The 16018-nt window shown below is 41.1% G+C and overlaps 1 protein-coding gene across 1 annotated transcript in view; it reads left to right on the top strand.

Annotated features, from left to right (window-relative positions):
• LOC123752992 (A-type potassium channel modulatory protein KCNIP1) overlaps window positions 1-16018 on the top strand; it is a 293403-nt gene that overhangs the window by 16632 nt on the left and 260753 nt on the right. Inside the window, exon 2 of the mRNA XM_069306913.1 lies at window positions 1-1417. This exon is cut by the window's left edge and continues 83 nt beyond it. Within this exon, the coding sequence (XP_069163014.1) occupies window positions 1347-1417 (71 nt within the window). The 5' untranslated portion in view covers window positions 1-1346. The remainder of the gene's footprint in view (window positions 1418-16018) is intronic.

A 16018-nucleotide genomic window follows, 5' to 3' on the forward strand; every position in this document is an offset into this window, starting at 1 on the left:
TAATATTTCATTACCTAGTTACCCACTTTCTCCTTCACCTAACGTCTATCTTCCCTCACCTGACGTCTGTTGCCTCTCACAAGACGTCAGTCGCCCCCCTCACCTGACGTCAGTCTTCCCTCACTTGAGTTTCTTCCCTCACCTAATCCGAGTGTATAGCGCCTGAGCTGAACTTGGCTGAGGTCACGGAAGCTCTGAGATGCGTATCTACGCACGATCGTCTTCGCCTTGTTTGTGTTCAGACGTCTTACCAGTGCGTAGAGATTTCGTCAAGACAAGTCTGCGGGCTCACCATAGCCCACACTACTTGGAACTTTTTGTTCCAAGTAGCGAATCTTAAACAACAACAAACAGCCAAGACAATGAAAACACAATTTAATAAGCAAACCATCTCAGGAAATAGGAATTAGCGTCATAGACAATTACAGGTGCTTCGTGTGGAAACAGAGGATTGTTTTGACTAAGGATCTTAAGGGGAGAATAAACCCTCTGAATGAAGCTGATGCTTCAGTAGGATATAAATATGAATTTCAATGCTTTATTACAGTGTAGAAAATTTTGCAAATGAATAAATAAATAATAAAGGGACTACTTGAAACAACCAATTACTGTCATTAAATGGATTTTTGACACTCGTAGTGATGTAGAAATTGTTATTCAATTTTAACTATTTTTCACTACTCTTTTCAAAGTCAAAGTTTTATTTTGTTTTGGAATTAGTATAAACTATCAAAAACAACAAAATATATGATTGATAAACGAACAATTAAGGCTCAAGTGAGGAAATTGGGGTAACACTGCTCAGGACAGCGACGTGACACGTCCCCCTCCAGGTCGTGAGGAACACTGACCGCAACCTACAAGGACTCCACCTCCTAGCCTGGGGAGACAAATGACGCGAGTGATCCGCTATATCAAATGGCGAACGAACTGTGAAAATAAGTTAATTTCCCCTTGGTTCTGAATGAAGGGCAAAGCTGGGACTCCACGCCCACCCTCCCAGAGCTGAGACTCCACGCTGAGACTCCACGCCCACCCTCCCAGAGCTGAGACTCCACGCCCACCCTCTTAGAGCTGAGACTCCACGCTGAGACTCCACGCCTTGCTACAAAGAGCTGAGACGCCCGTGTTTGAGAACGACGTGAAGGTTCTCAGAAACAGTTTGTGTTGGCCCGTGGTAGTGTGTGGAGGCGTGGGCGTGCATGTAGTCCCTCCCCTGAGGCGTGGGCGTGCATGCAGTTCCTCCTCTGAGGCGTGGGCGTGCATGCAGTTCCTCCTCTGAGTCGTGGGCGTGCCTGTAGACCCCTCCTCTGAGGCGTGGGCGTGCCTGAAGTCCCTCCCTGACGATGGCTCCTGACAGTAACGAGGGCCAGGAACGCCGTGCATCCCTGCGACAACTCTTGACAAGAATTTTCAGGTAAGTGATCCAGCGGCTCTGTTGTGGTCGCTCTACACCACCCACGTGTTTTCCCCTCTACAAGAACCAAGTGTTTAGGCTCTACAACAATTAATATTATTTTATTGGCACTGTTATCTCCATTATTATTCATATTATCACATTCACCCCCTTTGATCCATAATTACCATTTGTCTTAATTTCTGTCATAAATCATTCATCAATTGCGTCAGAACAGCTGACAGCATCAACAGATACGAGATCCGGTCAACTGTCCGTATCCTCGTTTAAGTTTAATGGAACATAAGAACGATTATTTGTCGGACTGGAGTATATGTGAAGCCTTTCGAACGTCCATTTTTGGGAGCTGTGGATTCAGGACGTAAATATTATTTCAAGGCTACTGGCTGTATCCTGTGCGCTCAGTTTTATACACTGCACACGTGAGATAATGACTTCGGGTTAGTGGCCCGAGAGAGAGAGAGAGAGAGAGAGAGAGAGAGAGAGAGAGAGAGAGAGAGAGAGAGAGAGAGGAGAGAGAGAGAGAGAGAGAGAGAGAGAGAGAGAGACAGACAGACAGACAGACAGACAGACAGACAGACAGACAGACAGACAGACAGACAGACAGACAGACAAACAGACAGACAGACAGACAGACAGACAGACAGACAGACAGACAGACAGACAGACAGACAGACAGACAGACAGACAGACAGACAGACAGACAGACAGACAGATAGATAGACAGAGATCAACAGGGACAAAACGACACATAAATTATCAAATTAACCATTCCGAACAGGAAAGACGAAAGGATACAGATGTTTTCAGCTATCTGTACTTGTAGAGTCGAACTTGGGCTCCTGGGGTCCCGCCATAATAGCTGTCGTCTGCTTAACGCAGTGAAATCAGAACCACAACAGTCTATTATCACTGATTGATGCGAAGAAAATTTTTGAGAGCAGATGCCCAATTCAAACAAACATAACTACCCCACAAATAGGCAATTAGTTTTGAGCACACACACACACACACACACACACACACACACACACACACACACACACACACACACACACACACACACACACACACACACACACACACACACACACACACACACACACTCATCTATAGTAAAGCTTCAGAGACAAGAAAAACAGAATAAAACACAATGCCAATAATACAGGAGATGGAGACAAACAGAAGCAAGAGCAGACGCAGGGGGCCACAGACCGTTAAAACCGTTAATTAACCGTTGAAATTCATGGGCTCTAACTGAGCTATTATGACTAATGACTTCCTACCAACGGGTCTCTCACGGCTCCCTTGTTGACAACACGTCACGCGGGCTACACCTTACTCCCGGAGCCCTAGTCCGAGCAGGAGGAGGAGGAGGCTAGAGGCTACCTTACCTGGTGCTCCTATTATTTTGAACCGAGCACTAAGTTAGGAGAGACTTGGAGAGTTGTAGCCTTGAGCAATGGTTGAAGAGGTCGGAAACTGCATAAGATCTTGCTAATGAGATCTTAACCTCTCTCTCAGCAAGAAACAGAGAGAGAGAGAGAGAGAGAGAGAGAGAGAGAGAGAGAGAGAGAGAGAGAGAGAGAGAGAGAGAGAGAGAGAGAGAGAGAGAGAGAGAGAGAGAAAAGAGAAAACAAGGACTGTTCACAGCTCCTTGAAAGGTCATTCCGGAGCATTAGTGCGCATATTCGGTGTCAAATGAGGGATTATGGAGCATTGTTTTGTAAAAGCCGTCCTCTATTAATGCCCATTTTAGACGAAGACATTTCTAAGGTCTCTTTCAATTAGTTTTCTTAATATGGATTTATGGCAAAAAACTAATTTGGCTCAAAGTTTTTTCTCTAATGATTAAAATATAATTTTTGAGAAATTTCAAATTGTTTAAGGTTTCTTATGAGTTGCTTTTTGTGGATCATATATATGAGCGATAGCTATTGATATCTACGAGGAAGAGAAAGATATTTAGAGATAACTATGATGAAAGGAAAGATAACTACGAAAAAGGGAAATATAACTAGGAGAAAGGGAAAGATAACTAAGAGGAAGAGAAAGATAACTAAGAAGAAGAAAAAGACAACTATATAGGATAACCGTGAAAGTATAGGGAAGGATTAGTATAGAAATGAAGCAGATTATTTTTCTTACAATGCACTTAGATGAATGATAATGTTATACATTTAAGCAGAGAAGACACGTGCAAACATAGACGTGAATGTGTATGGAAGAATAATAATTTACAAGAATTTGGGTAAATTATATCGCATATCAGGTCGATATCACAAGCAACATATCAAGGGCTAACTTCAAGGAAACTCTATCCAACCGATGATCTAATTTGATTGTGACGGAAATTTCCTAGTAATATCAAGTCACCCAGTTTGGAGGGGATTCCCATTTTCTTTGTCGACGATTATATTTATTTCGTCTTGTAGACCTGCAAAAGCATTATATACGTCACTTATTCTTCATGTTTACATTCATACAAATGTGTTGATACTCAAGGCAAAGATGGAGTGTACTCTGTTTCCTGTGTTGACCAGACCACACACTAGAAGGTGAAGGGACGACGACGTTTCGGTCCGTCCTGGACCATTCTCAAGTCGAACTTGAGAATGGTCTATCTCCTGTCTCCTGCCTCTCAGTTGCCGTTCTCCTAGACGGGTCTGGTGAGAGGGACGTCTACATCAGATTCGTAATTCTTCGCTCTACTTTTCGTGTCATCGACCAATGTCCGTCGGCCCAAGAGGCTGTAGGGAAGACTATCCTATTTCGCCGTTTTCCGAAAACTAAGCTGCCGGGACGCATGCGATCCTACGATTATCGACGCCGCCCCTAAATCAATAACAATAACGATGAGAGAGTGACCTGCATTGAAAAAAGAGTATAAAAATGAGCTAATGATTGTTAGCTGGAGAGGTGATTCCATAATGAGAAAAGTTGAATGTTCTTATGAGAATTATTTCATGGATTAGTGCAGACATGAGGCAAGAAGGCAAGTTGCAGTGAGTGAGTACCTGGACATCTTAGATACGTCTTAAGCATTTGCTTCAAGCACGATTTAGCCTACAATGGTCAGTCTTCACTGGTCCTATAGTTCGCAAATATTCGAAGTGATTCACTGAATATGAAATAATGATGCCAACTACCAGGTATGTACATAATTTAGATAATTCAATATGACATTATTTCTGATAATTATATATCTGATGGCATTCGCAAATTTTCTGGTCATATTGAGGATATTATATGAACCAGAAATATGAGCTGTTTCTAACCAATAATATTATTCACGAAAGAATATAAATTGTCCATCAAGCAATGTGATATATTAATAACCAGAACTAGGCTGAGATATCGTTACCTACGACAGATAACTGTGGGAACAAATTTTCCGACACTTGAGCACTTCAATTATAAATTTCGTATAAAAAAGGAGCGAGGACATACTTTTCAATATATCTGCAATAATAAATTTAATAGCATAAGAAATAGGGAGCACAGCAACAGGCCTCTTTGCCACTTTTGAGTGTCCCAATTTTGTATTCAATGAAAAGGAAATATACAGAACATACTCTTCAATATTACATTTACAATAAGAAGACGATGAGTCCCAATAACGTGGCTGAAGATATGATGACCGAACTACACACCAGAAGATGATGAGACGACGACGTTTCGGTACGTCCTGGATCATTATCAAATCGATTATGATTGTCATTATAAATGATTTCAGACCAAGTGGCATGACATACCTGAAGCCATTCTTAACTTTTTAATTCACTAGAAGAAGACAGACAAGCTAAGTATTGTATCAAACTCTTGGAGACGGGGCCAGACAATGTCGCTTGTCGTATGCCTTGTAAAACACCTTCATCTTCCTGTCAATCTTTCTCAGTATCCTCAGTATTTCGCAGACGAGCGTTACCCGCAGTCATTCAGCAAAGCTCAACTAAATCCGCCTGTCGGTTTCTTCAAGTTGAAGGACCTTCAAGAGTCATCGGAAACTAGTACGTTTTTCCCCACGCTCGACGGGCCAAAATGCAATCTTCCAAGATGTCAACATGACTCCAGGTGCCCATGTCTGTTGTTGATGGCTACTCACGCCGCCAGGGGGTCGTAAGATGGTCCACCAGAGGCCTGCTGGTCGTAAACAAACCCTTGGTGTATGTGTTTTTGTCCCAACCTTCGCCTTTTAAACAGCGATTTATTTTTTTGGTAAAGCAGATGGTATGGTACATGTAATAAATTTAATAAAAATGCTTGATGGCAATTGACGAATTGGCCAAAGCTTTGAACAATAAAATACAGTGTATAGTGAGCTTGTGAAGACATGAAGTGTACTTGTGCACTTACATTAGTAAATGGTCATTATGCCAACTCCCCGCAGCTCTGGATTTGTTAAGGGCGACGGAAATAAGGTGATTTGCAACAGATAACAACATCTGACTACTGATAACCCATGTCAGGGTCTAACACAGTATGTATTATTATTATTACGGCCTAATTGTATGTATCTTGTTGCAGAGAAGTTGAGCTACTGCATAGTTGATTAAATTGCATTTATATGTGTTTAATTGATACTGATATATATATATATATATATATATATATATATATATATATATATATATATATATATATATATATATATATATATATATATATATATATATATATGTCGTACCTAGTAGCCAGAACGCACTTTTATGCCTACTATGCAAGGCCCGATTTGCCTAATAAGCCAAGTTTTCCTGAATTAATATATTTTCTCTATTTTTTTTCTTATGAAATGATAAAGCTACCCATTTCATTATGTATGAGGTCAATTTTTTTTATTGGAGTTAAAATTAACGTAGATATATGACCAAACCTAACCAACCCTACCTAACCTAACCTAACCTATCTTTAGAGGTTAGGTTAGGTGAGGTAGCCGAAAAAGTTAGGTTAGGTTAGGTTAGGTAGGTTAGGTTGTCGAAAAACAATTAATTCAGGAAAACTTGGCTTATTAGGCAAATCGGGCCTTGCATAGTAGGCATAAAAGTGCGTTCTGGCTACTAGGTACGACATATATATATATATATATATATATATATATATATATATATATATATATATATATATATGTCGTACCTAATAGCCAGAACGCACTTCTCAGCCTACTATTCAAGGCCCGATTTGCCTAATAAGCCAAGTTTTCATGAATTAATGTTTTTTCGTCTACCTAACCTACCTAACCTAACCTAACCTAGCTTTTTTTGGCTACCTAACCTAACCTTACCTATAAATATAGGTTAGGTTAGGTTAGGTAGGGTTGGTTAGGTTCGGTCATATATCTACGTTAATTTTAACTCCAATAAAAAAAAATTGACCTCATACATAGAGAAAAGGGTTGCTTTATCATTTCATAAGAAAAAAATTATAGTAAATATATTAATTCAGGAAAACTTGGCTTATTAGGCAAATCGGGCCTTGAATAGTAGGCTGAGAAGTGAGTTCTGGCTACTAGGTACGACATATATATATATATATATATATATATATATATATATATATATATATATATATATATATATATATATATATATATATATATATATGATCGACATCCGTTGTATCGTTGAAAAGATACAGCCATGTTTCTCATCAGTTGTTGTTGTTGTGGTTTCATAAGAGTCAAAGTTTTGAGAAGTAGAGAATACATTCCCACTGAGTTACTGAATAAAGGTTAGGCGTGAAATGAAAATTTCAGTTGCGAACCAGCAAAGGTCATTGGTTGACTCATATGAAAATCTTTATTCCTAAATAGCAATACATTTATAGTTTGGAAAGTTTAGATTAAAATGTTCAGTCCATTAATTACGTAAGAGTGAGTCACAATAAGAGTACATCAGAAACAGAAACATAATCAGTAACAACTTATTCAAATCATTACAATACTGGCTGGATTCTACAGGTGTATAGGATTCTCACACACAGAGATCACACTAACGTGATGCATCAAATGAACAAATCCACAAGGGCAGTGACGAGGATTCGAACCTGCGTCTGGGAGCATCCCAGACACTGCCTTAATCAACTGAGCTACGACAGGGTAGCTCAGTCGATTAAGGCAGATTCGAGACGCAGGTTCGAATCCTCGTCACTGCCCTTGTGGATTTGTTCATTTGATGCATCACGTTAGTGTGATCTCTGTGTGTGAGAATCCTATACACCTGTAGAATCCAGCCAGTATTGTAATGATTTGAATAAGTTGTTACTGATTATGTTTCTGTTTCTGATGTACTCTTATTGTGACTCACTCTTACGTAATTAATTATCCTGCCTTGTACATCTTGATACTTTGACCACTTATTCGCAGGAAATAATTATACTCTGGTAATTTAATCCACACCCTCCCCCCCCCATTGTTGCCCAACCACTTGGACGGGTTGGTATAGTGACGGACTCGCTTCTTGCAGGTCAGCGTTCGATCCCCCTGGTCCAAGTGGTTGGCCACAGTTTCTTCGCTCTATACTTACATTTAGGCTCCTTCCCCTCCCTTAAGAAGCTTGGACTTTAGCTTATTTTTTTTTTTTTTTTTTTTTTAGATATATACAAGAGTTGTTACATTCTTGTACAGCCACTAGTACGCGTAGCGTTTCGGGCAAGTCCTTAATCCTATGGTCCCTGGAATACGATCCCCTGCCGCGAAGAATCGTTTTTTCATCCAAGTACACATTTTACTGTTGCGTTAAACAGAGGCTACAGTTAAGGAATTGCGCCCAGTAAATCCTCCCCGGCCAGGATACGAACCCATGACATAGCGCTCGCGGAACGCCAGGCGAGTGTCTTACCACTACACCACGGAGACTGTTATCGAAGACCCCTAACCCTACCAAGGACAGTTATTGACCTTCTTCACCCACAATAGTGACCTAATTCCCAGCTGGTACCTATTTTAATTCTAGGTGAACAGAAACATCAGATGACAAGAAACTTGCCAAAGCGTTTCTGTCCTGTCCAAGATTTAAACCCAGCGTGGGACTTACAGACCACTATGCTATGATAGCTACTTGCAGTCGCTCTCCGATTTACGAACGCTCGATAATAACATTCAAACACACGTAAATATAAAAGCTAAATGTTCTCATTTCAAGGAAAAAAACTAGCATTTTCATGTGTGTGATCGACCATTAAAACAAAATGTAAACATATTGCCGATAAAGAAAGGTTAAAAGTCTGAGTGCTTTTTTTTTTAACACACTAAGCAGTCTTTTATTCAAACTTCTGGCGTATAAATGACATATACGCCCGAAGGAACTTCTTGAGTTAGTTGTTAAAAAAAAATAATAATATTAGTTGAAGAAATGGTTGAAGTTAACGAGAGAACCAGGTCATTTCTTATAACTACCAGCGTGTCTAAGGAGGCCCAGGTGTTGATGTTGAACCTTGCAAGCCTGTTTAGGTGGCTAAACAAGTGCCTTCACACATATGCATATATATAGATTCTTAGACAATGCAATCACATACTCTTAGACAAATCAAACACACATTCGTAGACACATGTTTGCACATATTCGTAAACACACATGACCACGCACCAAATTTTACATATTACATGTTCAATAATCTAATAGACAGTATTTACAAACGAACATGACAAGTTCATAAGATCTAAAGGTCCGATAGACGGATATGACAGAACGCCAGGCGATCTTGACAGAACAGACAGGTGGACAGAGGAATAGATGAAGAACTGACAGGATTGAAAAACCGACGAATGGATAGATGGACGGTATGAAAGACAGAGAAGACAGCATAACATGACAGACAGAAGGACAGACGATCGGAAAAAAGCGCAGACAGAGGCCAACAGAGACTGTACTGTCAGTCTGTCTTGTTTGATGTTTTTTTTTAAGAACCAACAAGGTACAAGACCACCACAAAACAGTAGCAGAATATCCACTTTGCTTGCTAAATTTATTATTGAGTTATACACTCTCTCTCTCTCTCTCTCTCTCTCTCTCTCTCTCTCTCTCTCTCTCTCTCTCTCTCTCTCTCTCTCTCTCTCTCTCTCTCTCTCTCTCTCTCTCTCTCTCTCTCTCTCTCTCTCTCTCTCTCTCTCTCTCTCTCTCTCTCTCTCTCTCTCTCTCTCTCTCTCTCTCTCTCTCTCTCTCTCTCTCTCTTTATTTAAACCTCCAGCTCCCACGGTGCCCAGGGCACAAGTAGCAAGCCTCCAGGACAATTTAAGTACTTAGAAGAATCGACCCCTTTTTGCATGGGCCTGGAACAACGCCTGGAGCCCAGCGTTGCAAGGAAACAGGAATCAAGATAAGAGCTCCTTTGTTGCAGTCGTTCAATAGGTGCAATGGAACTCCATCTCCGCCTAGAGTCTTAACATCGGCGAAAATTTAAATTACGGCCAAGTATTCTTCTGTATCAGGAACATGATAGCTCTCTTTCAATGGTTTTTTTCTGGAAATTGAACTTTTTTGTCCTGAACTAAAATGCGGGTAACAGAAAATGTATACTCTGAATACAAAAGATAAAACATTGATTACGGGAAAGTGAAACATTATCTATAGGAACTCAAACACTGACTACAGGAACTGAAACATTGACTACAAGAAGTGAAAGTTTGCCTACATGAATTTAAATATCACGTGCATATCCAACACTCAGAATACAGAGCCATATATGTATATTTATATATCCCTATATATCCTACACACATATATCCAATATGTCAGCTAGCCATGTGTATAACCCACACAGCTTATGTAGCAAAAAAATTCGGAAATCACTTCGATTTTCATTTTCCTTGTTTCTGAAAGTTGAATATTGCAATTTTTTTATCAAAACAAGAACACGATATATTTGTTTGGTTATCTGTAAAAAAAAAATCTTTAATCCAGGTGCTACATATAATTTACATAACAGAAACGTGTTCCCTGGCTATATGGTTTCGTTCGTTTCACCTAATTACCTACGAGCTGGTTCCCTCGTTATGGTGTCTCGTTATGAAGGCTCGTTACTTGATATATAGACATAGTGAGTATTCTCAGGCTCTTCCTGTAGTAATTTTTCCTTATGTTTTCCCTCTTACTAGGTTATTCTCTTATTGCTTTCTTCACTCTTTTTTCCACTGCTCTTGAATCCACGGCACTTCTCTTTTTCCTTTCTTTTCCCTTCTCTTTAAAATTCTCTTTTTCTCTTCTCTTTTCACGTTCCTGGTATATATATATCTCGGCTCTCTATACAGGCTTTCTTCGTTTACTTCTATTTCGCTGTTTATTTTTCATTTCTGGCGTCTCCTTTGGTTCTCTTGATTCCCGCGTCTCTCCATGCACCTTTTCGTTCCGCCTCCACTTCCACCCCTGTCTTTCTCCTCCTCCTTTATTTCTATTCCCCTTTTGGTGCTCTTCTGCTGTGCCGGCTTCTTCACTTTCCATTCAGGCTTCGAACCCTTGTCCATTCATCTCAAGGCGTTGCCTAATTACCCTTGGCAAAGTAGAGAGGGTTTCATATATATTCTCTAATGCTTTGTAGCGTCTATAATGCCTTGTAATTTCTTGGGTAGTGGTTTCTGCATCTATAATTAAATTTTTTATTTGGATGTGTGCGTGTAATTAATTCTTTGTTTGCATATAATTCATTTCCAGTTTTATGGCTATTACGAAGACTTTTATCAATAATTAGTATATATATATATATATATATATATATATATATATATATATATATATATATATATATATATATATATATATATATATATATATATATATATATATATATGTCGTACCTAGTAGCCAGAACTCACTTTTTGGCCAACTATGCAAGGCCTGATATGCCTAATAAGCCAAGCTTTCCTGAATTAATATATTTTCTCTAATTTTTTTCTTATGAAATGATAAAGCTAACCATTTCATTATGTATGAGGTCAATTTTTTTTTATTGGAGTTAAAATTAACGTAGATATATGACCGAACCTAACCAACCCTACCTAACCTAACCTAACCTATCTTTATAGGTTAGGTTACGTTAGGTAGCCGAAAAAGTTAGGTTAGGTTAGGTTAGGTTAGGTAGGTTAGGTAGTCGAAAAACAATTAGTTCATGAAAACTTGGCTTATTAGGCAAATCGGGCCTTGCATAGTAGGCTGAGAAGTGCGTTCTGGCTACTAGGTACGACATATATATATATATATATATATATATATATATATATATATATATATATATATATATATATATATATATATATATATATATATATATATATATATATATATAAAGAAGAGGGTGAAAAAAAAAATCCCGAAAAGGCAATGGATTTTTGACACACTCTTCCACCTCAAACCTCCCTCCACCCCCCTTACCCATACCCTCACGCTTACCCCGAATCCTTCCCCCCCCCCCTCCAACCCTTACCCTCTAGCTTACCCATGACCCCCCAACCACTAACAACCTTACCTGACGCGACCTGACCCCGTTTCTTTTCACTGTAATCAGTGCGATGCAGGTCATGTATCTATTAATAGAAGCTTCCACTGTGATGTAAGTAAATGACTGCGGTGTCTGTCTCGCCTGCAGCGGCCCCGCCCACCGTCCACGCCCACTGTCCACACGCCCACCCCCGAGGGCGGACACCATACGCCTGACCACGCCCACTTCACGACACGCCTCTTCCCGCCCTAGACGGCTTCCTTTTCCATTTCACGCCCCTTTCCATCCCCTCCCTTCCTCACCACAATCTTCCCTCATCTCATTTCTCACTCATGTTTCATTGCCATACGTTCCCTACCTCACTAACCTACTTTGCCTCACTGCTCTTCCCTAAATCACTAACCTACCCTTGCCTTACTCTTCTCCCTTACCTTAGCACCGTATCTCTGCTTCACTGTTCTAATAATTCCAGTACCGGAATGTTTTAGAATATATTGACATTTGACGTATTTGCTGCACCTGACGCTCGGTATAATTCGACAAATTATATTATTGATGGATATGATAAAGTCTAGTAAGATGGAAATTATTATTATTGGTATTTTGACCACTAATGACCAAACCACGACTCTGAAGATGGAGAAGCGACGTACGACGTTTCGGTCCTTCCAGAAACACTATCCAAGTCGTGTCTTGATAATGCTCCACGACGGACCGAAACGTCGTCGTTATACTGTCCCGTTTTCTGTTTAGGGTACCCTGGTAGGTTAGGATAGGGGCACTGAGTACGACAGTTTCCTAACGTTGGAAAACCTTAAAAGGACGGGCGGACTGACTGCATCTGGTTCAAAGAGATATCATAAAGGATATATCGGATCATTGGAACCGAGATATCCTTAAGGATATCTCATTCGATGTTTGTAATAAGTCGAGGTGATGATAGCGGTGACGATACCACTCACCCCTCCCTTCTACCCCTGCCTCCCCATCTTCTTGAGATGAGATAAGTTATCTTGAGATGATTTCGGGGCTTTTTAGTGTCCCCGCGGCCCGGTCCTCGACCAGGCCTCCATCCCCAGGAAGAAGCCCGTGACAGCTGACTAACACCCAGGTACCTATTTTACTGCTAGGTAACAGGGGCATAGGGTGAAAGAAACTCTGCCCATTGTGTCTCGCCGGCGCCTGGGATCGAACCCAGGACCACAGGATCATAAGTCCAGCGTGCTGTCCGCTCGGCCGACCGGCTCCCATGTGTGTATTTGTTTTCCTTGTCGCAAGGACACGCTCGCGTCAATCGCCAGTGACCGCGATCAATCACGTCGGCTCCAGGTAGATCGATTCTCCTGTTTTTGTGGCGTTTATGAATCTTTTATATATCCGGTGGTGGATTGGTTGGTTCCGGTGTCCGGGTGGATTAGATTCAGTTGTTGTTGATCGATTGCGTCCGGAGGTTTGTGGTCGAATCGGTTCGACTCTCGGTTCGTTGTGGTCGATTCGGTTCGACCCCTGGAAACACAAACCGTAACTGACCCTATATTCCGCTTGTTACAACTTGTAATAAAGTTGTTACATCTTGGCTTAACGTGTTTTTGACGTATTAGAACGTTGTTACAACTTGTTATATTGGTTGTTATAACTTGTTAGGAGGTGTTATATCTTGTTCGAACGTTGTAGCAACGTCGTAGTTTCGCTGTGTGTTTGGCGGGACTCTCGGTTCGTTGTGGTCGTTTCGGTTCGACTCTCGGTTCGTTGTGGTCTATGCGGTACGTTGGTTCGTTGATATCGTAGACGAACCGCATCGACCGCATCTATAGTTGATATAGACTTCCTGTGGATTCAGCGGAATGTTGTTGGTGTTTCAGATTTAGCTACTCAGAACGAAATGTCCATGTAGCACGGGCTATGGTGATCCCGTAATTCAGCGGAATATCTGTTGCATCACTTATACCATCTTGTGGTGCAGGAGGTAAGGTGCGGCGGCTCTCACTCTCTCTCCTTCATTCCCTGAAGGCGGATTCGAGTCACCTCAGTGTTCTAATTGATTTTCTCGAAGGAATAATTTTAATTAACTTGACGGAGTTTCATGGTTGCTGCTGACAAACTTAAGAAATGAGACGTCTTGAAGTGGGTAGCTAAAGACAGTACATCAGAGGCTGACATTGTCATGGTTTAACAACACGATCTGGGAGGAATTGACAAACTTAAGAAATGAGACGTCTTGAAGTGGGTAGCTAAAGACAGTACATCAGAGGCTGACATTGTCATGGTTTAACAACACGATCTGGGAGGAATTAGGTAATATTGGAAGATAAATTATATTTCCTGCTGTTTTTATCTAAGCCTCTCCCTGGCGTCTTTGGATTTATTTATCTCTTAGCTTAAATATCGAATTCAATTAGTCCTCAAACTACTGCCTCGAAAACAGGTTTATTGGTCGTATAACTCACAAGACACTCATGCTAAGCCTTGCAACGCCTACACGCACACGCAACGCCTACACGCACACGCAACGCTACACGCACACACGCACACAATACTCCGAGAAGGTGGTGGATGCCAAAATCGCCAGTAGTTTTAAAACGTCATATGGCAAAGAGTACTGGGAATACTGGGAAGTACTGGCGTACCGGGAAGTACTAGAGTACCGGGTAGTACTGGAAATACTGGAAATTACTGAGAAGACGAGAGGACTGTCACATCAGCGTTTAATCAACTATTAATTAATTGTACCTCTTGTACCTAATTAATATTCTATTAATTAGGTACAAGAGGTAGATAATCTAACCTTCTCTTCTGATTTCTTAAGCACTCTTCTCCCATCTCATATCACCTTATTCACCCCCCCCTATCCCTTCCATCTTTCTGTCCCTCACCTTGTTCATTCCCTTTCCCCCCTCTTCTCCTGTTCCAAACCTTTCCCACTCCCCATCCCTTCCTTTCCTCCCCTTCTATCTCACGTCACGTCATAGTCAAACACAGCGCGTGGGACTCTATTATTCCAACATTTGCTATTGTGCTCCCCTTTCCCTATCTCCCACGTCTCCTCCCACGTTTCTACCCCCACGCTTTTTCCCTTCCATCCATATCTTGCCTACTTTAATATGTATAGTCTTCTCTACTTTCTCGTGTACCTCTCTGTCCCTCTTACAGGCTTCTTGACTGTCTCTCTTGCTCTCTCTTTTTATTACATTTATTGCTTTCCGTCTCTGTGTATCTTATAGTTTATTTGCAAACTGGCTTGTGTCCCCCCCCCTTTCTCACCTCTCATATTTCTCATTCTCTCTTCATTCTCAAACTATTTCGTTTTCTCATTTTTCCTCTGTCCTTTGTTCGCTATTTTCACTCTTAATACAATTTTAATCCTTGTCCTTGCATCCGACGTATTACCCTATCCATTTCCCACCTCCTCTACTAGCTTCCTATCCCCCCCTCCCTATTCCCCACTGGCTGACATCCAAGCTACCTCACACGCCAAGCTTGGCCGTCGTCAAGACTGTCAACTGGTTTAAACAGTTCAACTTTAATTACTTGACATGGTCGTGAGGCCTCGATGACTGTTGGCTATTACAAGTAGGTGTGTGAGGTGTGTGTGTGTGTGTGTGTGTGTGTGTGTGTGTGTGTGTGTGTGTGTGTGTGTGTGTGTGTGTGTGTGTGTGTGTGTGTGTGTGTGTGTACTCACCTATTTGTGCTTGCAGGATCGAGCATTGACTCTTGGATCCCGCCTAACCAATGTGTGTGTGTGTGTGTGTCACACACACACACACACACACACACACACACACACACACACACACACACACACACACACACACACACACACACACACACACACACACAGAATAAACAAATCACTAGGCAGCGATGATGAGCGCTCTGGTTCCTAAATATAGCAACACTGGCAAAGGTAAGCGGGGACGCCGCCCCCCAATGGATACTACATGGTAGAGTACTTGGCACTGGTGCGTGTTTATGCTTGGCTCGTGCTTGTGTGTGTGTTTGGACGTGTCCTTGCTTGTGTGTTTGTGCTTGCCTTTGGGGTGCGTGTTTATGTTTGCTTCCACCTGTGTTTGTGCTTGACTGTGTGTACATGTTTGTGTTTGCCTTTGGGGTGTATGTTTATGTTTGCTTCCACTTGTGTTTGTGCTTGACTGTGTGTACATGTTTGTGCTTGAC

The sequence above is a fragment of the Procambarus clarkii genome, chromosome 6, assembly GCF_040958095.1.
Source record: "Procambarus clarkii isolate CNS0578487 chromosome 6, FALCON_Pclarkii_2.0, whole genome shotgun sequence".
Classification (NCBI taxonomy): Eukaryota; Metazoa; Arthropoda; class Malacostraca; order Decapoda; family Cambaridae; genus Procambarus; species Procambarus clarkii.